This window comes from Panulirus ornatus, chromosome 19, assembly GCF_036320965.1.
Source record: "Panulirus ornatus isolate Po-2019 chromosome 19, ASM3632096v1, whole genome shotgun sequence".
Taxonomy (NCBI): Eukaryota; Metazoa; Arthropoda; class Malacostraca; order Decapoda; family Palinuridae; genus Panulirus; species Panulirus ornatus.
In genome coordinates, this window is record NC_092242.1 from 14,097,031 (window position 1) to 14,121,632 (window position 24,602).

At 43.1% G+C, this 24,602-nt stretch overlaps 1 protein-coding gene across 1 annotated transcript in view; it reads left to right on the forward strand.

Moving 5' to 3' along the window:
* Positions 1-1,022: 1,022 nt before the first annotated feature.
* LOC139755399 (uncharacterized) overlaps positions 1,023-24,602 on the forward strand; it is a 204,972-nt gene continuing 181,392 nt past the window's right edge. The window contains exons 1-3 of the mRNA XM_071673671.1: positions 1,023-3,461; positions 13,532-13,633; positions 14,573-14,686. Coding sequence (XP_071529772.1) covers positions 3,345-3,461; positions 13,532-13,633; positions 14,573-14,686 — 333 coding nt within the window. The 5' untranslated portion in view covers positions 1,023-3,344. The remainder of the gene's footprint in view (positions 3,462-13,531; positions 13,634-14,572; positions 14,687-24,602) is intronic.

Sequence of the window (24,602 nt, forward strand, 5' to 3'; positions counted from 1 at the left end):
GCACCCTTCCCCATGTAACATATTGTTCCATGTAATTCTGTCCAGTACACACCTCACATCCTTCTCTAAGTTCAGGCCACAATACCTCAAAGCCTCTTTCACACCATCCTTCCATCTCCTTTTATTCTCCCCCTTTCCCCTAGTTCCCTACTCTTCTGACATGAAGATCATTTCTCTCAATATGTCCAAACCACTCTGGCAGATCCTGTCAGTTCTCTCAGTCATACTGCACTCACTAACACACCTCATTCTTTCTCCATCATTACTTATATGCTCAGCCTGCACAACATACATTCTCCTCAGTCACATTTCCAGCACATTTGTTTTCTTCCATTTTACTTGTACTGTAGGTCCATCTGCATTCTTACAACACTCTCAAGATTACTATGAACTCTCCTCCCACATTCTCCTTATTGTTCCCAGGATCTTAGCCCTCTCTGATCCTCTGGCTCACTTCAGTGCCCATGGTTCCAACCATTATCATGTCCACTCCAAGGTACCTAAATCACTCCATTTCCTCCAGGTTCTCCCTGGAGAGAACAATATGTAAAGTTAGTGAGTAACTGAGGCATACCTCCTCACTTCATGTTCTGCCTGAGGTTTGGACAGTGTTAACTGACTTTGGATCTCACATTTTCCATCCCTTAAGAGGTCTACCTCCAGCTTGGTTCCTGCATTCCAAAGACTCAGTGCTCATTCCTACTAATGATCTTTTTGGTATGGATCCCTAAGTGTTAACAAGACTCTTGCTTTTCTCATGTCCTCCTTTCCAGGTGCTCTGCCTGGCAACATTATCCTGTACCCCTGTGGGGAAATGTGAGAGGTCTGACCCTCCATCCACTCAATACATGTGCCTGCCTGATGAGGGTTTCTGCCTTCAGCTAGGCACATGTACTCCCTGGGGCACCTGTGAGGTGCCTAAGCCTCCTGTTCCTAACAAGGTCAAGAGTTGCTCCCCTGGTGAGGTATGCTTTATCAGCTGCTAGCATTGCTGTGTGAGTGTGCACTCAACCTGTTGCACACGTGTGAATATCAGAAAAGGCACCATACTGAGTGATTCACAAGATTGATGCTTTACATAATTGTCAGTTTTTATTCATACTTGTTTGCTATTTCCTGCTTCAGTGAGGAAGTGCTGGAACAGCCAAACAATGACCTCATTTGATCACATCCATTCGCTAGCAAGCCCGTAGCCCATTTCATGTTTGGCCCCATCCTCTTAATATGCTCTAGTACTCTCTACTGACAGCACCCTTCCCCATGTAACATATTGTTCCATGTAATTCTGTCCAGTACACACCTCACATCCTTCTCTAAGTTCAGGCCACGATACCTCAAAGCCTCTTTCACACCATCCTTCCATCTCCTTTTATTCTCCCCCTTTCCCCTAGTTCCCTACTCTTCTGACATGAAGATCATTTCTCTCAATATGTCCAAACCACTCTGGCAGATCCTGTCAGTTCTCTCAGTCATACTGCACTCACTAACACACCTCATTCTTTCTCCATCATTCCTTATATGCTCAGCCTGCACAACATACATTCTCCTCAGTCACATTTCCAGCACATTTGTTTTCTTCCATTTTACTTGTACTGTAGGTCCATCTGCATTCTTACAACACTCTCAAGATTACTATGAACTCTCCTCCCACATTCTCCTTATTGTTCCCAGGATCTTAGCCCTCTCCGATCCTCTGACTCACTTCAGTGCCCATGGTTCCAACCGTTATCATGTCCACTCCAAGATACCTAAATCACTCCATTTCCTCCAGGTTCTCCCTGGAGAGAAGAAAATGTAAAGTTAGTGAGTAACTGAGGCATACCTCCTCACTTCATGCTCTGCCTGAGGTCTGTACAGTGTTAACTGACTTTGGATCTCACATTTTCCATCCCTTAAAGGATCTACCTCCAGCTTGGTTCCTGCATTCCAAAGACTCAGTGCTCATTCCTACTAATGATCTTTTTGGTATGGATCCCTAAGTGTTAACAAGACTCTTGCTTTTCTCATGTCCTCCTTTCCAGGTGCTCTGCCTGGCAACATTATCCTGTACCCCTGTGGGGAAATGTGAGAGGTCTGACCCTCCATCCACTCAATACATGTGCCTGCCTGATGAGGGTTTCTGCCTTCAGCTAGGCACATGTACTCCCTGGGGCACCTGTGAGGTGCCTAAGCCTCCTGTTCCTAACAAGGTCAAGAGTTGCTCCCCTGGTGAGGTATGCTTTATCAGCCGCTAGCATTGCTGTGTGAGTGTGCACTCAACCTATTGCACACGTGTGAATATCAGAAAAGGCACCATACTGAGTGATTCACAAGATTGATGCTTTACATAATTGTCAGTTTTTATTCATACTTATTTGCTATTTCCTGCTTCAGTGAGGAAGTGCCAGAAGAGCCAAACAATGACCTCATTTGATCACATCCATTCCCTAGCAAGCCCGTAGCCCATTTCATGTTTGGCTCCATCCTCTTAATATGCTCTAGTACTCCCTACTGACAGCACCCTTCCCCATGTAACATATTGTTCCATGTAATTCTGTCCAGTACACACCTCACATCCTTCTCTAAGTTCAGGCCACGATACCTCAAAGCCTCTTTCACACCATCCTTCCATCTCCTTTTATTCTCCCCCTTTCCCCTAGTTCCCTACTCTTCTGACATGAAGATCATTTCTCTCAATATGTCCAAACCACTCTGGCAGATCCTGTCAGTTCTCTCAGTCATACTGCACTCACTAACACATCTCATTCTTTCTCCATCATTACTTATGTGCTCAGCCTGCACAACATACATTCTCCTCAGTCACATTTCCAGCACATTTGTTTTCTTCCATTTTACTTGTACTGTAGGTCCATCTGCATTCTTACAACACTCTCAAGATTACTATGAACTCTCCTCCCACATTCTCCTTATTGTTCCCAGGATCTTAGCCCTCTCCGATCCTCTGACTCACTTCAGTGCCCATGGTTCCAACCGTTATCATGTCCACTCCAAGATACCTAAATCACTCCATTTCCTCCAGGTTCTCCCTGGAGAGAAGAAAATGTAAAGTTAGTGAGTAACTGAGGCATACCTCCTCACTTCATGCTCTGCCTGAGGTCTGTACAGTGTTAACTGACTTTGGATCTCACATTTTCCATCCCTTAAAGGATCTACCTCCAGCTTGGTTCCTGCATTCCAAAGACTCAGTGCTCATTCCTACTAATGATCTTTTTGGTATGGATCCCTAAGTGTTAACAAGACTCTTGCTTTTCTCATGTCCTCCTTTCCAGGTGCTCTGCCTGGCAACATTATCCTGTACCCCTGTGGGGAAATGTGAGAGGTCTGACCCTCCATCCACTCAATACATGTGCCTGCCTGATGAGGGTTTCTGCCTTCAGCTAGGCACATGTACTCCCTGGGGCACCTGTGAGGTGCCTAAGCCTCCTGTTCCTAACAAGGTCAAGAGTTGCTCCCCTGGTGAGGTATGCTTTATCAGCCGCTAGCATTGCTGTGTGAGTGTGCACTCAACCTATTGCACACGTGTGAATATCAGAAAAGGCACCATACTGAGTGATTCACAAGATTGATGCTTTACATAATTGTCAGTTTTTATTCATACTTATTTGCTATTTCCTGCTTCAGTGAGGAAGTGCCAGAAGAGCCAAACAATGACCTCATTTGATCACATCCATTCCCTAGCAAGCCCGTAGCCCATTTCATGTTTGGCTCCATCCTCTTAATATGCTCTAGTACTCCCTACTGACAGCACCCTTCCCCATGTAACATATTGTTCCATGTAATTCTGTCCAGTACACACCTCACATCCTTCTCTAAGTTCAGGCCACGATACCTCAAAGCCTCTTTCACACCATCCTTCCATCTCCTTTTATTCTCCCCCTTTCCCCTAGTTCCCTACTCTTCTGACATGAAGATCATTTCTCTCAATATGTCCAAACCACTCTGGCAGATCCTGTCAGTTCTCTCAGTCATACTGCACTCACTAACACATCTCATTCTTTCTCCATCATTACTTATGTGCTCAGCCTGCACAACATACATTCTCCTCAGTCACATTTCCAGCACATTTGTTTTCTTCCATTTTACTTGTACTGTAGGTCCATCTGCATTCTTACAACACTCTCAAGATTACTATGAACTCTCCTCCCACATTCTCCTTATTGTTCCCAGGATCTTAGCCCTCTCCGATCCTCTGACTCACTTCAGTGCCCATGGTTCCAACCGTTATCATGTCCACTCCAAGGTACCTAAATCACTCCATTTCCTCCAGGTTCTCCCATTTTAAACTCACAATCAAACCATCCTTTCTCACCCTCCTGCTACACCTCATTCTCTTACTTGTTTCCATTAACTCAACTTCCTTCTTTCTCACACTCCCTCAAACTTAAATGTCAGCTTTTGGAGATCTCCCTCAAGTTTACCACCGGAGCTGTGTCATTTGTAAACAGCAAATGACTTACCTTCCAGGCCTCCCCAACCCCAAGCATACTGCATATATGCATCTCACTCTAAGATTCTTGCATTTAATTTCCTCATCACCTCCTCCATGAATAGACTAAATGGCTACAATGACATCAGATGCTCCTGATGCACACCCACATTCATTTGGAATCACTCACACTTCTGTCTTTCTACCTACACTCATACCTTATTATCCTGAGAAAACTGTTCATCGAATTTAGTAGCTTTCCTCCTTCATCATATTTTCATAAAACCTACAAGGCAACTTTGCCCTATTATACACTTATTTAAGGTCCATAAATACTGATACAAATCCTTCTCTTTCTCCCAGTATTAATAACAAAACTTTTCAAGACAAATACCTGGTCCACCTATCCTAGTCTACATCCAGCACACCCGAACTTACATTGCTCCTAATGAGTCTCATCCTCGGTAAATTTCACCACCCTCTTAATCACTATTCTCCCATACACCTTACAAGGTACACTCAACAGATTTATGCCTTTGTATTTTGAACAATCAATTTTGCCCCCTTTGCCTATGTATAAGAGCACTGTACATGCATTTAGCCAGTCCTGAGAGAGACACACATACTTTAAAAAGTCTATCTAACCATTCCGCAACAATATCACATTCTTTCTGCATCTAATTCTTTTCACTTAATCATTCCTCATAACTTTCTCACTCTGTACACCACATCATCTCAATCACACTATGTCTGCTATCCTATCATCTTTTGCATTCAACTGTCCTTCAATATCCTCAACCCATCTCTTTTTTGCTTCCTCTTTGCTTGTTACCATTTTTTCATGTTTCCATCGCTGTCCCACCTATTCATACTCTCACATTATGTATGTTTTAAAACATTTTTGACCTGCTGCTTCCTCCAGTACACATCCCAAAAATTGCTTGCACTCCTTCCCTGCAGTTACTGTCCTTGCACTTATCAGCTAATCATCTTCCTCCTGCATTCAACTGTTTGCTATTCTTTTGTATTTGCCGACATCCTACTTTCAACTTATGAAAAATTTCATCTGCATGCATAAGCATTGATTCTCTTAATATTTTCCACTCCCTACCCACTCTCCTGTTTTGTTTCCTCTCACATTATGCCACACTTCATTCAGTCTCTCTTGGTATCTTTTCCAAGCAGACTCACTTTCACTTCTTACTTCCCACCTACAATGTTTGCTGAAAAACCTTTCCATTCGTTATTGTTCTCAATCGATACAGAAGATCTTGCAGTCTTAGTGGTCAGGTAAGTGGAAATAATGAGATGATAAGCCTTAAAGATTCTGAAGGGCTTTTCTCTTTTTCTTAATTCCACCTTTTTATTAATGAAAAAAAGTGAAGAAAAATAGTGATTGAAGAAAACTCTGGTGTTTCTTCTAGAAATGATGGTATGGAAGTAGAACATGAATCTTTTGACAATGGTACTTCAGATGACTCCAATCTAAGATATGAAGCTTAGGAGATAAAGACTGATTTTGTATATTTTATTGAATTTGAAATTTCAAAATTGTTGAAATATTCCATTCAAGTCAAAGATATTTCATTCTAAAATCTTTAGTACTTTCAACTATGGCTAAATTACTTTTTGCAATAAAGCACTTCCAATGCAATGTACTAAAATATCTATAAAATGATAAAGAGATATATGAAGGTCTGTCAGAAAATAGTGAAATATTGACATAAAATTTATTAAGAAAATTCAACAAGTACAGTTTGCCAAATTATATTACTTCCAAAATTGTACCAGGATATCAAAAAAGTAAACTTAAAGAATCAAGAAAAATGTAGAGATCAAAAAGCAGAATGTAAAGTAAGTAACTGAGGCACACCTTCCTGCAACATGCTCTGCCAGAGGTTTGGACAGTGTGAACAGCTGGGGAAGTGTGAGGTGTCTGCCTCCAGCTTGGTTTGTGCATTCCCAAGGATTGATACTTACGATTGTTACTTCAACTATTATGTGTTGGTGTGGATTCCTGAATGCTAGCTCCACTCCTGCTTCTTTCTCCTATTCTTTACAGGTGTTCTACCTGGCATCATCATCCTGTACCCCCATGGGGGAATGTAAGAGGTCTGACCCTCCACCCACACAATACATGTGCCCTCCCAGTGAGGATTTCTGCCTTCATTTGGGTGCTTGTACTCCCTGGGGTACCAATGAAGTGCCCAAGCCTCACCTGCCTACCAAGGTCATGAGTTGCCCCCCTAGTGAGGTATCATCCATCACAAGTTAGCTTTACTCTGTGTGAGAGAACACTTGACTTGTTGAACACACATGAATATTAGAAAAGGCACCATACCGAGTGATTCATGAGATTGATGCCTTGCATGCTTGTCATTTTTTCATACCTGTTTGTTGTTTCCTGCCCTAATGAAGTACTGCAAGGAACAGACAGACAATGTCCTCATTTAATGATATACATTCTCCAACTATCATGTATTCTGCACTAAAACCAGATCTCATCACCCACAGGCAAGCCAACAGCCCATTTCATGGTTTGCCCCAATCTTCATTTGCTCTAGCACACCCTCTTAACTGCTCATCATCCCTCCCCATTTAGCTTGCTCCAATTAAGTCTACCTAGCACGTTTCTGCCATCCTTCTGAATGTTCAGGCCATGATACCTCAGCATGCTTCTGCCATCCTTCTGAATGTTTGGGCCATGAAACCTCAGCATGCTTCTGCCATCCCTCTGAATGTTCAGGCCATGATACCTCAAAGTCTCTCTTACACCATCCTTCCAGCTCCTTCTGTTCTCCCCTTTCCCTAGCTTTCTCCACTTCTGACATGTGGATCTTTCTCAGTCTTTTTAACTCATCTTCTCCATATGGCCAAACCATTTCAGAGGACTCTGGTCAGTTCTCTTAATCAGATGTGCTTACTACTATACATCACTTTTACTATCTTTACTTTAGCCTCAGTATGCCTTACACTGCACATTCTCCTCTGGCGAATTTCCAGTACATTCATTCATTTCAAATCTTTTGCATTCATAGCCCCAAGATCTGCATTCATACAACACTCTTAGGACTACTATACCTTCAGATGAGCCCATCTTTGCCCTAAGAGGCAAGGAACTCTCCTCCCACATTTTCCTCATTGCAACCAAGACCTCAACCCCTCTCCCACCCTATGAGTCACTTCAGCACACATGATTCTAAATGCTGTAAGGCCCAAGATACCGGGAGCACTCTACTTTCTCTAGGTTCTTCCAGTTCATACCAGTAAGTAAACCATTCTTTCTCATCCAAATCCTTTGTTTGATTACCTTACTTTTCTTTCCATTAAATCTTAACTTCCTCCTCTCTCATGCTCCCCAAACACAGATGCCAGCTTTTGGACTTCTCTCTTGAGTCTGCCAACAGAGCTGTGTCATTTATAAAGGCAACTGACTCACCTCCCACAACCTTCAATCCCAGCATCCTGCAGACCTGACCCTGACTCACCACCCAATCCATGAACAGACTTAACATCCATGGTGACATCACACACCCTTGGTACAGACTCACATTCACTTGGAATCATTCACACTCCTCCCTTTCTGCTTGCAAACACACATACCTTATTCCCATAAAAACTCCATATTGCATTTGGTAGGTTTCCTCCTACATCTTCCACAAGGTATCTCTGTCAGCACTAGCATACACTTTTGTAGGGTCGGTAAATGCTATGTACAAATCCTTCTCTTTCCCCAGGTATTTCTCAAAAATTTTTAAGACAAAGACCTGATCCACACATCCTCCACCACTCTTGAAGCCATATTGTTCCTCCCCAGTCCAATGCTCTGTGAATTTCACATTCCTCTTAATCACTCTTCCATATACCTTATGAGGTATACTCAACAAACTTATACCTCTGTTTTTCAAGCTTTTGGTTCTACCTATTTTACTATCACATAAGGGCATTGTACATGCATTTTGCCAGGGCATGTGAAGAATATGGGGTAAACCATTGAAAGGTCTCTGGGGCCTGGATGTGGATAGGGAACTGTGGTTTTGGTGCATTACACATGACAGCTATATATATTATCATTATCATTATTATCATTATTATTATTATTATTATAATTTGTCGCTGTCTCCCGCGTTAGCGAGGTAGTGCAAGAAAACAGACGAAAGAATGGCCCAACCCACCCACATACACATGTATATACATACATGTCCACACACGCACATATACAACTCAATGTATACATATATATACAGACATAGACATATACATATATACACATGTACATAATTCATACTGCCTGCCCTTATTCATTCCCGTCGCCACCCTGCCACACATGAAATGACAACCCCCGCCCCCCAAATGTGCGTGAGGTAGTGATAGGCTACCTTCGTTCACACACAGTCTTTAGCTGTTATGTGTAATGCACCAAAACCACAGCTCCCTTTCCACATCCAGGACCCACAAAACTTTCCATGGTTTACCCCAAACGCTTCACATGCCCTGGTTCAATCCATTGACAGCACATGACCCCGGTATACCACATCATTCCAATTCACTCTATTCCTTGCACGCCTTTCACCCTCCTGCGTGTTCAGGCCCCGGTCGCTCAAAATCTTTTTCACTCCATCTTTCCACCTCCAATTTGGTCTTCCACTTCTTGTTCCCTCCACCAGTGACACATATATCCTCTTTGTCCATCTTTCCTCACTCATTCTCTCCATGTGACCAAACCACTTCAAAACACCCTCTTCTGCTCTCTCAACTACACTCTTTTTATAACCACACATCTCTCTTACCCTTTTATTACTTACTCGATCAACCCACCTCACACCATATTGTCCTGAAACATCTCATTTCTAACACATCCACTCTCCTTCGCACAACTCTACCTATAGCTCAAGCCTTGCAACCATATAATATTGTTGGAACCACTATTCCTTCATACATACCCATTTTTGCTTCCCAAGATAATGGTCTCGCCTTCCACACATTCTTCAATGCTCCCAGAACCTTCAGCCCCTCCCCCACCCTGTGACTCACTTCTGCTTCCATAGTTCCATCTGCTGTTAAATCCAATCCCAGATATCTAAGACACTTCACTTCCTCCAGTTTTTCTCCATTCAAACTTACCTCCCAGTTGACTTGTCCCTCAACCCTACTGTACCTAATAACCTTGCTCTTATTCACATTTACTCTCAGCTTTCTTCTCTCACTCACTTTACCAAACTCAGTCACCAGCTTCTGCAGTTTCTCACACAAATCAGCCACCAGTGCTGTGTCATCAGCGAACAACAACTGACTCACTTCCCAAGCCCTCTCATCCACAACAGACTGCATACTTGCCCCTCTCTCCAAAACTCTTGCATTCACCTCCCTAACAACCCCATCCATAAACAAATTAAACAACCATGGAGACATCACACACCCCTGCCGCAAACCTACATTCACTGAGAACCAATCACTTTCCTCTCTTCCTACACGTACACATGCCTTACATCCTCGATAAAAACATTTCACTGCTTCTAACAACTTGCCTCCCACACTATATATTCTTAGTACCTTCCACAGAGCATCTCTATGAACTCTATCATATGCCTTCTCCAGATCCATAAATGCTACATACAAATCCATTTGCTTTTCTAAGTATTTCTCACATACATTCTTCAAAGCAAACACCTGATCCACACACCCTCTACCACTTCTGAAACCACACTGCTCTTCCCCAATCTGATGCTCTGTACATGCCTTCACCCTCTCAATCAATACCCTCCCATATGATTTACCAGGAATACTCAACAAACTTATACCTCTGTAATTTGAGCACTCACTCTTATCCCCTTTGCCTTTGTACAATGGCACTATGTGTGCATTCCACCAATCCTCAGGCACCTCACCATGAATCAATACATTAAATAACCTTACCAACCAGTCAACAATACAGTCACCCCCTTTTTTAATAAATTCCACTGTTATACCATCCAAACCTGCTGCCTTGCCGGCTTTCATCTTCCACAAAGCTTTTACTATCTCTTCTCTGTTTACCAAATTATTTTCCCTATGCCTCTCACTTTGCACACCACCTCGACCAAAACACCCTATATCTGCCACTCTATCATCAAACACATTCAACAAACCTTCAAAATACTCACTCCATCTCCTTCTCACATCACCACTACTTGTTATCACCCCATTAGCCCCCATCACTGAAGTTCCCATTTGCTCCCTTGTCTTACACACTTTATTTACCTCCTTCCAGAACATCTTTTTATTCTACCTAAAATTTAATGATACTCTCTCACCCCAACTCTCATTTGCCCTCTTTTTCACCTCTTGCACCTTCTCTTGACCTCCTGCCTCTTTCTTTTATACATCTCCCAGTCATTTGCATTTTTTCCCTGCAAAAATCGTCCAAATGCCTCTCTCTTCTCTTTCACTAATAATCTTACTTCTTCATCCCACCACTCACTACCCTTTCTAATCAACCCACCTCCCACTCTTCTCATGCCACAAGCATCTTTTGCCCAAGCCATCACTGCTTCCCTAAATATATCCCATTCCTCCCCCACTCCCCTTACCTCCTTTGTTCTCACCTTTTTCCATTCTGTACTCAGTCTCTCCTGGTACTTCCTCACACAAGTCTCCTTCCCAAGCTCACTTACTCTCACCACCCTCTTCACCCCAACATTCTCTCTTCTTTTCTGGAAACCCATACAAATCTTCATCTTCGCCTCCTCAAGATAATGATCAGACATCCCTCCAGTTGCACCTCTCAGCACATTAACATCCAAAAGTCTCTCGTTCATGTGCCTGTCAATTAACACATAATCCAATAACGCTCTCTGGCCATCTCTCCTACTTACATACGTACATTTATGTATATCTCGCTTTTTAAACCAGGTATTCCGAATCACCAGTCCTTTTTCAGCACATAAATCTACAAGCTCTTCACCATTTCCATTTACAACACTGAACACTCCATGTATACCAATTATTCCCTCAACTGCCACATTACTCACCTTTGCATTCAAATCACCCAACACTATAACCCGGTCTCGTGCATCAAAACCACTAACACACTCATTCAGCTGCTCCCAAAACACTTGCCTCTCATGATCTTTCTTCTCATGCCCAGGTGCATATGCACCAATAATCACCTAACTCTCTCCATCAACTTTCAGTTTTACCCATATTAATCGGGAATTTACCTTCTTACAGTCTGTCACATACTCCCACAACTCCTGTTTCAGGAGTACTGCTACTCCTTCCCTTGCTCTTGTCCTCTCACTAACCCGACTTTACTCCCAAGACATTCCCAAACCACTCTTCCCCTTTACCCTTGAGCTTCGTTTCACTCAGAGCCAAAACATCCAGGTTCCTTTCCTCAAACTTACTACCTATCTCTCCTTTTTTCACATCTTGGTTACATCCACACACATTTAGAAACCCCAATCTGAGCCTTCGAGGAGGATGAGCACTCCCCGCGTAACTCCTTCTTCTGTTTCCCATTTTAGAAAGTTAAAATATAAGGAGGGGAGGATTTCTGGCCCCCCGCTCCCATCCCCTTTAGTCGCCTTCTACGACATGTGAGGAATGCGTGGGAAGTATTCCTTCTCCCCTATCCCCAGGGATATATATATATACATTATTCACATTTCACATTTATTATACTTAGTTGCTGTCCTCCACATCAGCGAGGTAGGGCAAGGAAACAGACAAAAGAATGGCCCAACCCACCTACATACACATGTATAAACATAAACGCCCACACGCCCATACATACATACCTATACATCTAAACGTATGCATACATATACATGCACAGACGTATACATATATACAAATGTACATTGTATATGTGTGTGTATATATATATATATATATATATATATATATATATATATATATATATATATATATATATATATATATTTTTTTTTTTTTTTTGCCGCTGTCTCCCGCATTTGCGAGGTAGCGCAAGGAAACAGACGAAAGAAATGGCCCAACCCACCCCCATACACATGTATATACATACGTCCACACACGCAAATATACATACCTACACAGCTTTCCATGGTTTACCCCAGACGCTTCACATGCCTTGATTCAATCCACTGACAGCACGTCAACCCCGGTATACCACATCGCTCCAATTCACTCTATTCCTTGCCCTCCTTTCACCCTCCTGCATGTTCAGGCCCCGATCACACAAAATCTTTTTCACTCCATCTTTCCACCTCCAATTTGGTCTCCCTCTTCTCCTCGTTCCCTCCACCTCCGACACATATATCCTCTTGGTCAATCTTTCCTCACTCATTCTCTCCATGTTCCCAAACCATTTCAAAACACCCTCTTCTGCTCTCTCAACCACGCTCTTTTTATTTCCACACATCTCTCTTACCCTTACGTTACTTACTCGATCAAACCACCTGACACCACACATTGTCCTCAAACATCTCATTTCCAGCCCATCCATCCTCCTGCGCACAACTCTATCCATAGCCCACGCCTCGCAACCATACAACATTGTTGGAACCACTATTCCTTCAAACATACCCATTTTTGCTTTCCGAGATAATGTTCTCGACTTCCACATATTCTTCAAGGCTCCCAGAATTTTCGCCCCCTCCCCCACCCTATGATCCACTTCCGCTTCCATGGTTCCATCCGCTGCCAGATCCACTCCCAGATATCTAAAACACTTCACCATGAAAAGGGCTAAGGGGCCTGGCTGTGGAAAGGGAGCTGGGGTCACAATGCATAACACATGACAACTAGAGAATGGATGTGAGTGGATGCAGCCTCTCTTTGTCTGTTTCTGACACTACCTTACTAACATGGGAAATGGCAACCATTTATGAAAACACAATGATATGAATGGCCTCTCCCTGCTTGAGGTTGCAATTTATGCAAAAAGTCACCTTTGGTAAAGCTACATCATTGATATCAGTCTTGTTAAAGTACCGCTCACTCCAAAGAGGTGCATTTTCCTGCCACTGGAGGTAGTGCAGCCTTGAGCTGCAGGACTTTTGGAAAGGTCCTGGATGACACCAAGACTCTTCCACAGAAATTTGTCGTGTAAAGATTCTAACCAATTTTTCTTAATTACCACAGGTGTTCTGCCTGGCTGCTGGCTCGTGCATGCATGAGGGGCAGTGTGGCAGGCCTGCCAGGGATGAGCCCCCTCGACCAAAGACAACCTGCTCACCGGGAAGGGTGAGTCCTCCTTACCTCCAGTCCTTAAGTTATAGGTTGGAACTTGGTATGTGTGGCAATAAAAACAATGAGCAAAGTCATACTGTACAATAATCCATCCATCTTTATCTTTTGACACCCATTTCCTCCAAGAACTCCCTCAAGGAGTTGCCATGGCAAGGATTTCCATAACTGTTGAACTCCATTGCTGCTTCTTAGCCTTTAGTGCCTCACTCTTAACAGGCCAATGGTTGAGGGCAATTCCAGTGCAGTATTTCCAGAGGCTCCTACCTAATGTTCCTACTGACTACTACTACCTGGTGTTCCTGTCTAATGTTTCAGCCTACTACTTCTACTTAATGCTCCCGCCTAATGTTCTTACCAACTACTTTTACGTAATATTTCCATTTACTGCTTATGCCTTAAATTTCTTCCTATTACTTTTCTCTACTGCTAATATAATTTTGCCAAAAGGCAAGGCAACTCCATAGCACTCACTACAGGAAAATCTAGAGTTACAAAGAATGAGCTGAGTGAGCTAAGTGTTTTCAAGTGTTATGTGGGACGAGGAGAGACTGTTTGTTTGTGAATAGAATGCCAATCCACATGTGGGTAAAGCAGAAAGAAAAGACAGCTACCTGGATTACAGGAGTGCAACTAGACAAAATCTTAGAGCCTGCTCACTATGCAACCATAACTAACCCTCCTGATACCCAGATGGGTAGTACCGATAGTATACCACCCTAGTGGGTGGCTGCCTACCAACTATTACCTCCTATAATATCTTTATGAAATGATCTGATCACAATGTAGTTAAAGGTTCAAAACAGTTTTATCAGCAATTTTTTCCAAAACTTTACTTTGCATCTGAATCATCTATTCCAATATGTGACTGAAGTCTTTGATAACATTCCACCCTTTCTCCGTATTTTACCTTTTTTTTTTCGTGTTACACTGAAGATCCTCTGCTTATCAAGGGGCTCATGTAATTCAAAGGGTAGCTGTGGTCGAGATGACAGCACTGGTGGTGGCGGCAAATTGGACAAACCAGCTGAAGTTTGCCCACCTAACATGGTAAGATGATTTATCATAGTATTTTTGTGTAGCTATATTCATCACTTGTGAGTAGAAGCACTTTAGTGTCACAATGTTGGTGTTTCCCTGGGTGACTGCTGTTTATATATATATATATATATATATATATATATATATATATATATATATATATATATATATGGTGTGGGAGGAAAGTTGTTAGAAGCAGTGAAAAGTTTTTATCGAGGATGTAAGGCATGTGTATGTGTAGGAAGAGAGGAAAGTGATTGGTTCTCAGTGAATGTAGGTTTGCGGCAGGGGTGTGTGATGTCTCCATGGTTGTTTAATTTGTTTATGGATGGGGTTGTTAGGGAGGTAAATGCAAGAGTTTTGGAAAGAGGGGCAAGTATGAAGTCTGTTGGGGATGAGAGAGCTTGGGAAGTGAGTCAGTTGTTGTTCGCTGATGATACAGCGCTGGTGGCTGATTCATGTGAGAAACTGCAGAAGCTGGTGACTGAGTTTGGTAAAGTGTGTGGAAGAAGAAAGTTAAGAGTAAATGTGAATAAGAGCAAGGTTATTAGGTACAGTAGGGTTGAGGGTCAAGTCAATTGGGAGGTGAGTTTGAATGGAGAAAAACTGGAGGAAGTGAAGTGTTTTAGATATCTGGGAGTGGATCTGGCAGCGGATGGAACCATGGAAGCGGAAGTGGATCATAGGGTGGGGGAGGGGGCGAAAATTCTGGGGGCCTTGAAGAATGTGTGGAAGTCGAGAACATTATCTCAGAAAGCAAAAATGGGTATGTTTGAAGGAATAGTGGTTCCAACAATGTTGTATAGTTGCGAGGCGTGGGCTATGGATAGAGTTGTGCGCAGGAGGATGGATGTGCTGGAAATGAGATGTTTGAGGACAATGTGTGGTGTGAGGTGGTTTGATCGAGTGAGTAACGTAAGGGTAAGAGAGATGTGTGGAAATAAAAAGAGCGTGGTTGAGAGAGCAGAAGAGGGTGTTTTGAAGTGGTTTGGGCACATGGAGAGAATGAGTGAGGAAAGATTGACCAAGAGGATATATGTGTCGGAGGTGGAGGGAACGAGGAGAAGAGGGAGACCAAATTGGAGGTGGAAAGATGGAGTGAAAAAGATTTTGTGTGATCGGGGCCTGAACATGCAGGAGGGTGAAAGGAGGGTAAGGAATAGAGTGAATTGGAGCGATGTGGTATACCGGGGTTGACGTGCTGTCAGTGGATTGAATCAAGGCATGTGAAGCGGCTGGGGTAAACCATGGAAAGCTGTGTAGGTATGTATATTTGCGTGTGTGGACGTATGTATATACATGTGTATGGGGGGGGGTTGGGCCATTTCTTTCGTCTGTTTCCTTGCGCTACCTCGCAAACGCGGGAGACAGCGACAAAGTATAATAAAATAAATAAATATATATATATATATATATATATATATATGTATTTTCTTTTTCTTTTAAACTAATCGCCATTTCCCGCGTTAGCGAGGTAGCGTTAAGAACAGAGGACTGGGCCTTTTTTGGAATATCCTCACCTGACCCCCTCTGTTCCTTCTTTTGGAAAATTAAAAAAAAAAACGAGAGGGGAGGATTTCCAGCCCCCAGCTCCCTCCCCTTTTGGTCGCCTTCTACGACACGCAGGGAATACGTAGGAAGTATTCTTAATCCCCTATCCCCAGGGATAATATATATATATATATATATATATATTGGATTACGTGTTAATTGACAGGCGTGCGAAAGAGAGACTTTTGGATGTCAATGTGCTGAGAGGTGCAACTGGAGGGATGTCTGATCATTATCTTGTGGAGGCTAAGGTGAAGATTAGTATGGGTTTTCAGAAAAGAAGAGTGAATGTTGGGGTGAAGAAGGTGGTGAGAGTGAGTGAGCTTGGGAAGGAGACCTGTGTGAAGAAGTATCAGGAGAGACTGTGTACAGAATGGAAAAAGGTGAGAACAATGGAAGTAAGGGGAGTGGGGGAGGAATGGGATGTATTTAGGGAATCAGTGATGGATTGCGCAAAAGATGCTTGTGGCATGAGAAGAGTGGGAGGTGGGTTGATTAGAAAGGGTAGTGAGTGGTGGGATGAAGAAGTAAGAGTATTAGTGAAAGAGAAGAGAGAGGCATTTGGACGATTTTTGCAGGGAAAAAATGCAATTGAGTTGGAGAAGTATAAAAGAAAGAGACAGGAGGTCAAGAGAAAGGTGCAAGAGGTGAAAAAAAGGGCAAATGAGAGTTGGGGTGAGAGACTATCAGTAAATTTTAGGGAGAATAAAAAGATGTTCTGGAAGGAGGTAAATAGGGTGCGTAAGACAAGGGAGCAAATGGGAACTTCAGTGAAGGGCGCAAATGGGGAGGTGATAACAAGTAGTGGTGATGTGAGAAGGAGATGGAATGAGTATTTTGAAGGTTTGTTGAATGTGTCTGATGACAGAGTGGCAGATATAGGGTGTTTGGGTCAAGGTGGTGTGCAAAGTGAGAGGGTTAGGGAAAATGATTTGGTAAACAGAGAAGAGGTAGTAAAAGCTTTGCGGAAGATGAAAGCCGGCAAGGCAGCAGGTTTGGATGGTATTGCAGTGGAATTTATTAAAAAAGGGGGTGACTGTATTGTTGACTGGTTGGTAAGGTTATTTAATGTATGTATGACTCATGGTGAGGTGCCTGAGGATTGGCGGAATGCGTGCATAGTGCCATTGTACAAAGGCAAAGGGGATAAGAGTGAGTGCTCAAATTACAAAGGTATAAGTTTGTTGAGTATTCCTGGTAAATTATATGGGAGAGTATTGATTGAGAGGGTGAAGGCATGTACAGAGCATCAGATTGGGGAAGAGCAGTGTGGTTTCAGAAGTGGTAGAGGATGTGTGGATCAGGTGTTTGCTTTGAAGAATGTATGTGAGAAATACTTAGAAAAGCAAATGGATTTGTATGTAGCATTTATGGATCTGGAGAAGGCATATGATAGAGTTGATAGAGATGCTCTGTGGAAGGTATTAAGAATATATGGTGTGGGAGGCAAGTTGTTAGAAGCAGTGAAAAGTTTTTATCGAGGATGCAAGGCATGTGTACGTGTAGGAAGAGAGGAAAGTGATTGGTTCTCAGTGAATGTAGGTTTGCGGCAGGGGTGTGTGATGTCTCCATGGTTGTTTAATTTGTTTATGGATGGGGTTGTTAGGGAGGTAAATGCAAGAGTCTTGGAAAGAGGGGCAAGTATGAAGTCTGTTGGGGATGAGAGAGCTTGGGAAGTGAGTCAGTTGTTGTTTGCTGATGATACAGCGCTGGTGGCGGATTCATGTGAGAAAGTGCAGAAGCTGGTGACGGAGTTTGGTAAAGTGTGTGGAAGAAGAAAGTTAAGAGTAAATGTGAATAAGAGCAAGGTTATTAGGTACAGTAGGGTTGAGGGTCAAGTCAATTGGGAGGTGAGTTTGAATGGAGAAAAACTGGAGGAAGTGAAGTGTTTTAGATATCTGGGAGTGGATCTGGCAGCGGATGGAACCATGGAAGCGGAAGTGGATCATAGGGTGGGGGAGGGGGCGAAAATTTTGGGAGCCTTGAAAAATGTGTGGAAGTCGAGAACATTATCCCGGAAAGCAAAAATGGGTATGTTTGAAGGAATAGTAGTTCCAACAATGTTGTATGGTTGCGAGGCGTGGGATATGGATAGAGTTGTGCGCAGGAGGATGGATGTGCTGGAAATGAGATGTTTGAGGACAATGTGTGGTGTGAGGTGGTTTGATCGAGTAAGTAACGTAAGGGTAAGAGAGATGTGTGGAAATAAAAAGAGCGTGGTTGAGAGAGCAGAAGAGGGTGTTTTGAAATGGTTTGGGCACATGGAGAGAATGAGTGAGGAAAGATTGACCAAGAGGATATATGTGTCGGAGGTGGAGGGAACGAGGAGAAGAGGGAGACCAAATTAGAGGTGGAAAGATGGAGTGAAAAGGATTTTGTGTGATCGGGGCCTGAACATGCAGGAGGGTGAAAGGAGGGCAAGGAATAGAGTGAATTGGAGCGATGTGGTATACAGGGGTTGACGTGCTGTCAGTGGATTGAATCAAGGCATGTGAAGCGTCCGGGGTAAACCATGGAAAGCTGTGTAGGTATGTATATTTGCGTGTGTGGACGTGTGTATGTACATGTGTATGGGGGGGTTGGGCCATTTCTTTCGTCTGTTTCCTTGCGCTACCTCGCAAACGCGGGAGACAGCGACAATAAAAAAAAAAAAAAAAAAAAAAAAAAAAAATATATATATATATATATATATATATATATATATATATATATATATATTTTTTTTTTTCTTTTTTTTTCATACTATTTGCCATTTCCCGCACTAGCGAGGTAGCGTTAAGAACAGAGGACTGGGCCTTTGAGGGAATATCCTCATATGGCCCCCTTCTCTGTTCCTTCTTTTGGAAAATTTAAAAAAAAAAAAAATGAGAGGGGAGGATTTCCAGCCCCCCGCTCCCTTCCCTTTTAGTCGCCTTCTACGACATGCAGGGAATACGTGGGAAGTATTCTTTCTCCCCTATATATATTTATCTATTTATTCACTTTGTCCCGTCGCCGTCCCCCGCGCCAGCGAGGCAGCGCAAGGAAACAGACGAAAGAACGGCCCAACCCACCCACACACACACGCATACACACACACGTCCACACACACCACATATACACACCCATACATCTCAACGCATACACACACATACACACACAGACACACACACATATACCCATGTACACAATTCACACCGTCCGCCCCCACTCACTTCCATCGCCACCCCGCCACACACGGAACAACAACATCCCTCCCCCTCATGTGTGCGAGGCAGTGCCAGGAAAAGACAACAAAGGCCCCATCCGTTCACACCCAGTCTCCAGCTGCCACGCAACAATGCACCGAAACCACAGCTCCCCCTCCACATCCAGGCCCCACAGAACCTTCCATGGTCCACCCCAAACGTTTCACACGCCCCGGTTCAATCCATCGACACCACGTCGACTCCAGCACACCACATCGCTTCAATTCACTCTACTCCCCGCACGCCCCCCACCCTCCTGCATGTCCAGGCCCCGATAACTCAAAACCCCCCTCACTCCACCCCCCCCCAACCCGGCCTCTCCCCCCCCCCCCCCCCCCCCCCATCCCCGACACGCACATCCTCCCCGTCAATCCTCCTCACTCATCCTCACGAGTCCAAATTATTTCAACAAAGCCACTTCTGCTCTCTCAACCACTCTTTCTATTACCACACACATCTCTCACCCTCTCATTACTTAGTCAATCAAACCACATATATTTTATTTCATATATATTTGTCATTTCCCATATTAGTGAGGTAATGTTAAGAACATGAGGATAGAGGACAAAGAGGATATATGCATCAGAAGCTAATATGAATGAGAAGAGGGTGAGAAAGAAATGAGCTTGGAAAAAAGAGGTGTGTGTGTGTGTGTGTGAAATACTAGAAGAGATTGGGTATAGAATAGCTAAAGTTGTAAGCAAATGAAGCAAGGGGAATGGGAGATATTTAGTGAAGCAGTGATAGCATGTGCAAGAGATATGGGATATGGGCAGTTGAGAAATTGGTATTAATTGGCGGGGTGATTGTTCCCTCCACTTCTGATGCATATATATATATATATATATATATATATATATATATATATATATATATATATATATATATATATATATATATATATATATATATATATATTGAGTGGGAGATGTATAAAAGAAAGAGACAGGAGGTCAAGAGAAAGGTGCAAGAGGTGAAAAAGAGGGCAAATGAGAGTTGGGGTTAGAGAGTATCATTAAATTTTAGGGAGAATAAAAAGATGTTATGGAAGGAGGTAAATAAAGTGTGTAAGACAAGGGAGCAAATGGGAACTTCAGTGAAGGGCGCAAAATGGGAAGGTGATCACAAGTAGTGGTGATATGAGAAGGAGATGAAGTGAGTATTTTGAAGGTTTGTTGATTGTGTTTGATGACAGAGTGGCAGATATAGGGTGTTTTGGTCGAGGTGGTGTGCAAAGTGAGAGGCTTAGGGAAAATGATTTGGTAAACAGAGAAGAGGTAGTAAAAGCTTTGCGGAAGATGAAAGCCGGCAAGGCAGCAGGTTTGGATGGTTTTGCAGTGGAATTTATTAAAAAAGGGGGTGACTGTATTGTTGACTGGTTGGTAAGGTTATTTAATGTATGTATGACTCATGGTGAGGTGCCTGAGGATTGGCGGAATGCATGCATAGTGCCATTGTACAAAGGCAAAGGGGATAAGAGTGAGTGCTCAAATTACAGAGGTATAAGTTTGTTGAGTATTCCTGGTAAATTATATGGGAGGGTATTGATTGAGAGGGTGAAGGCATGTACAGAGCATCAGATTGGGGAAGAGCAGTGTGGTTTCAGAAGTGGTAGAGGATGTGTGGATCAGGTGTTTGCTTTGAAGAATATATGTGAGAAATACTTAGAAAAGCAAATGGATTTGTATGTAGCATTTATGGATCTGGAGAAGGCATATGATAGAGTTCATAGAGATGCTCTGTGGAAGGTATTAAGAATATATGGTGTGGGAGGCAAGTTGTTAGAAGCAGTGAAAAGTTTTTATCGAGGATGTAAAGCATGTGTACGTGTAGGAAGAGAGGAAAGTGATTGGCTCTCAGTGAATGTAGGTTTGCGGCAGGGGTGTGTGATGTCTCCATGGTTGTTTGATTTGTTTATGGATGGGGTTGTTAGGGAGGTGAATGCAAGAGTTTTGGAAAGAGGGGCAAGTATGAAGTCTGTTCTGGATGAGAGAGCTTGGGAAGTGAGTCAGTTGTTGTTCGCTGATGATACAGTGCTGGTGGCTGATTCATGTGAGAAACTGCAGAAGCTGGTGACTGAGTTTGGTAAAGTGTGTGGAAGAAGAAAGTTAAGAGTAAATGTGAATAAGAGCAAGGTTATTAGGTACAGTAGGGTTGAGGGTCAAGTCAATTGGGAGGTAAGTTTGAATGGAGAAAAACTGGAGGAAGTAAAGTGTTTTAGATATCTGGGAGTGGATCTGGCAGCGGATGGAACCATGGAAGCGGAAGTGAATCATAGGGTGGGGGAGGGGGCGAAAATCCTGGGAGCCTTGAAGAATGTGTGGAAGTCGAGAACATTATCTCGGAAAGCAAAAATGGGTATGTTTGAAGGAGTAGTGGTTCCAACAATGTTGTATGGTTGCGAGGCGTGGGCTATGGATAGAGTTGTGCGCAGGAGGATGGATGTGCTGGAAATGAGATGTTTGAGGACAATGTGTGGTGTGAGGTGGTTTCATCGAGTAAGTAACGTAAGGGTAAGAGAGATGTGTGGAAATAAAAAGAGCGTGGTTGAGAGAGCAGAAGAGGGTGTTTTGAAATGGTTTGGGCACATGGAGAGAATGAGTGAGGAAAGATTGACCAAGAGGATATATGTGTCGGAGGTGGAGGGAACGAGGAGAAGTGGGAGACCACATTGGAGGTGGAAAGATGGAGTGAAAAAGATTTTGTGTGACCGGGGCCTGAACATGCAGGAGGGTGAAAGGAGGGCAAGGAATAGAGTGAATTGGAGCGATGTGGTATACCGGGGTTGACATGCTGTCAGTGGACTGAATCGGGGCATGTGAAGCATCTGGGGTAAACCATGGAAAGCTGTGTAGATATGTATATTTGCGTGTGTGGACGTATGTATATACATGTGTATGGGGGTGGGTTGGGCCATTTCTTTCGTCTGTTTCCTTGCGCTACCTCGCAAACGCGGGAGACAGCGACAAAGCAAAAAAAAAAAAAAAAATATATATATATATATATATATATATATATATATATATTGGTTCTCAGTGAATGTAGGTTTGCGGCAGGGGTGTGTGATGTCTCCATGGTTGTTTAATTTGTTTATGGATGGGGTTGTTAGGGAGGTGAATGCAAGAGTTTTGGAAAGAGGGGCAAGTATGAAGTCTGTTGGGGATGAGAGAGCTTGGGAAGTGAGTCAGTTGTTGTTCGCTGATGATACAGCGCTGGTGGCTGATTCATGTGAGAAACTGCAGAAGCTGGTGACTGAGTTTGGTAAAGTGTGTGAAAGAAGAAAGTAAGAGTAAATGTAAATAAGAGCAAGGTTATTAGGTACAGTAGGGTTGAGGGTCAAGTCAATTGGGAGGTGAGTTTGAATGGAGAAAAACTGGAGGAAGTGAAGTGTTTTAGATATCTGGGAGTGGATCTGGCAGCGGATGGAACCATGGAAGCGGAAGTGGATCATAGGGTGGGGGAGGGGGCGAAAATTCTGGGAGCCCTGAAGAATGTGTGGAAGTCGAGAACATTATCTCGGAAAGCAAAAATGGGTATGTTTAAAGGAATAGTGGTTCCAACAATGTTGTATGGCTGCGAGGCGTGGGCTATGGATAGAGTTGTGCGCAGGAGGATGGATGTGCTGGAAATGAGATGTTTGAGGACAATGTGTGGTGTGAGGTGGTTTGATCAAGTAAGTATCGTAAGGGTAAGAGAGATGTGTGGAAATAAAAAGAGCGTGGTTGAGAGAGCAGAAGAGGGTGTTTTGAAATGGTTTGGGCACATGGAGAGAATGAGTGAGGAAAGATTGACCAAGAGGATATATGTGTCGGAGGTGGAGGGAACGAGGAGAAGAGGGAGACCAAATTGGAGGTGGAAAGATGGAGTGAAAAAGATTTTGTGTGATCGGGGCCTGAACATGCAGGAGGGTGAAAGGAGGGCAAGGAATAGAGTGAATTGGAGCGATGTGGTATACCGGGGTTGACGTGCTGTCAGTGGATTGAATCAGGGCATGTGAAGCGTCTGGGCTAAACCATGGAAAGCTGTGTAGGTGTGTATATTTGCGTGTGTGGACGTATGTATATACATGTGTATGGGGGTGGGTTGGGCCATTTCTTTCTTCTGTTTCCTTGCGCTACCTCGCAAATGCGGGAGACAGCGGCAAAAAAAAAGAAAAAATAAAACATATATATATATATATATATATATATATATATATATATATATATATATATATATATATAAGAGGCAAGTGTTTTGGGAGCAGCTGAATGAGTGTGTTAGTGGTTTTGATGCACGAGACCGGGTTATAGTGATGGGTGATTTGAATGCAAAGGTGAGTAATGTGGCAGTTGAGGGAATAATTGGTATACATGGGGTGTTCAGTGTTGTAAATGGAAATGGTGAAGAGCTTGTAGATTTATGTGCTGAAAAAGGACTGATGATTGGGAATACCTGGTTTAAAAAGCGAGATATACATAAGTATACTTATGTAAGTAGGAGAGATGGCCAGAGAGCGTTATTGGATTACGTGTTAATTGACAGGCGTGCGAAAGAGAGACTTTTGGATGTTAATGTGCTGAGAGGTGCAACTGGAGGGATGTCTGATCATTATCTTGTGGAGGCTAAGGTGAAGATTTGTATGGGTTTTCAGAAAAGAAGAGTGAATGTTGGGGTGAAGAGGGTGGTGAGAGTAAGTGAGCTTGAGAAGGAGACCTGTGTGAGGAAGTACCAGGAGAGACTGAGTACAGAATGGAAAAAGGTGAGAACAATGGAAGCAAGGGGAATGGGGGAGGAATGGGATGTATTTAGGGAATCAGTGATGGATTACGCAAAAGATGCTTGTGGCATGAGAAGAGTGGGAGGTGGGTTGATTAGAAAGGGTAGTGAGTGGTGGGATGAAGAAGTAAGAGTATTAGTGAAAGAGAAGAGAGAGGCATTTGGACGATTTTTGCAGGGAAAAAATGCAATTGAGTGGGAGATGTATAAAAGAAAGAGACAGGAGGTCAAGAGAAAGGTGCAAGAGGTGAAAAAAAGGGCAAATGAGAGTTGGGGTGAGAGAGTATCATTAAATTTTAGGGAGAATAAAAAGATGTTCTGGAAGGAGGTAAATAAAGTGCGTAAGACAAGGGAGCAAATGGGAACTTCAGTGAAGGGCGCAAATGGGG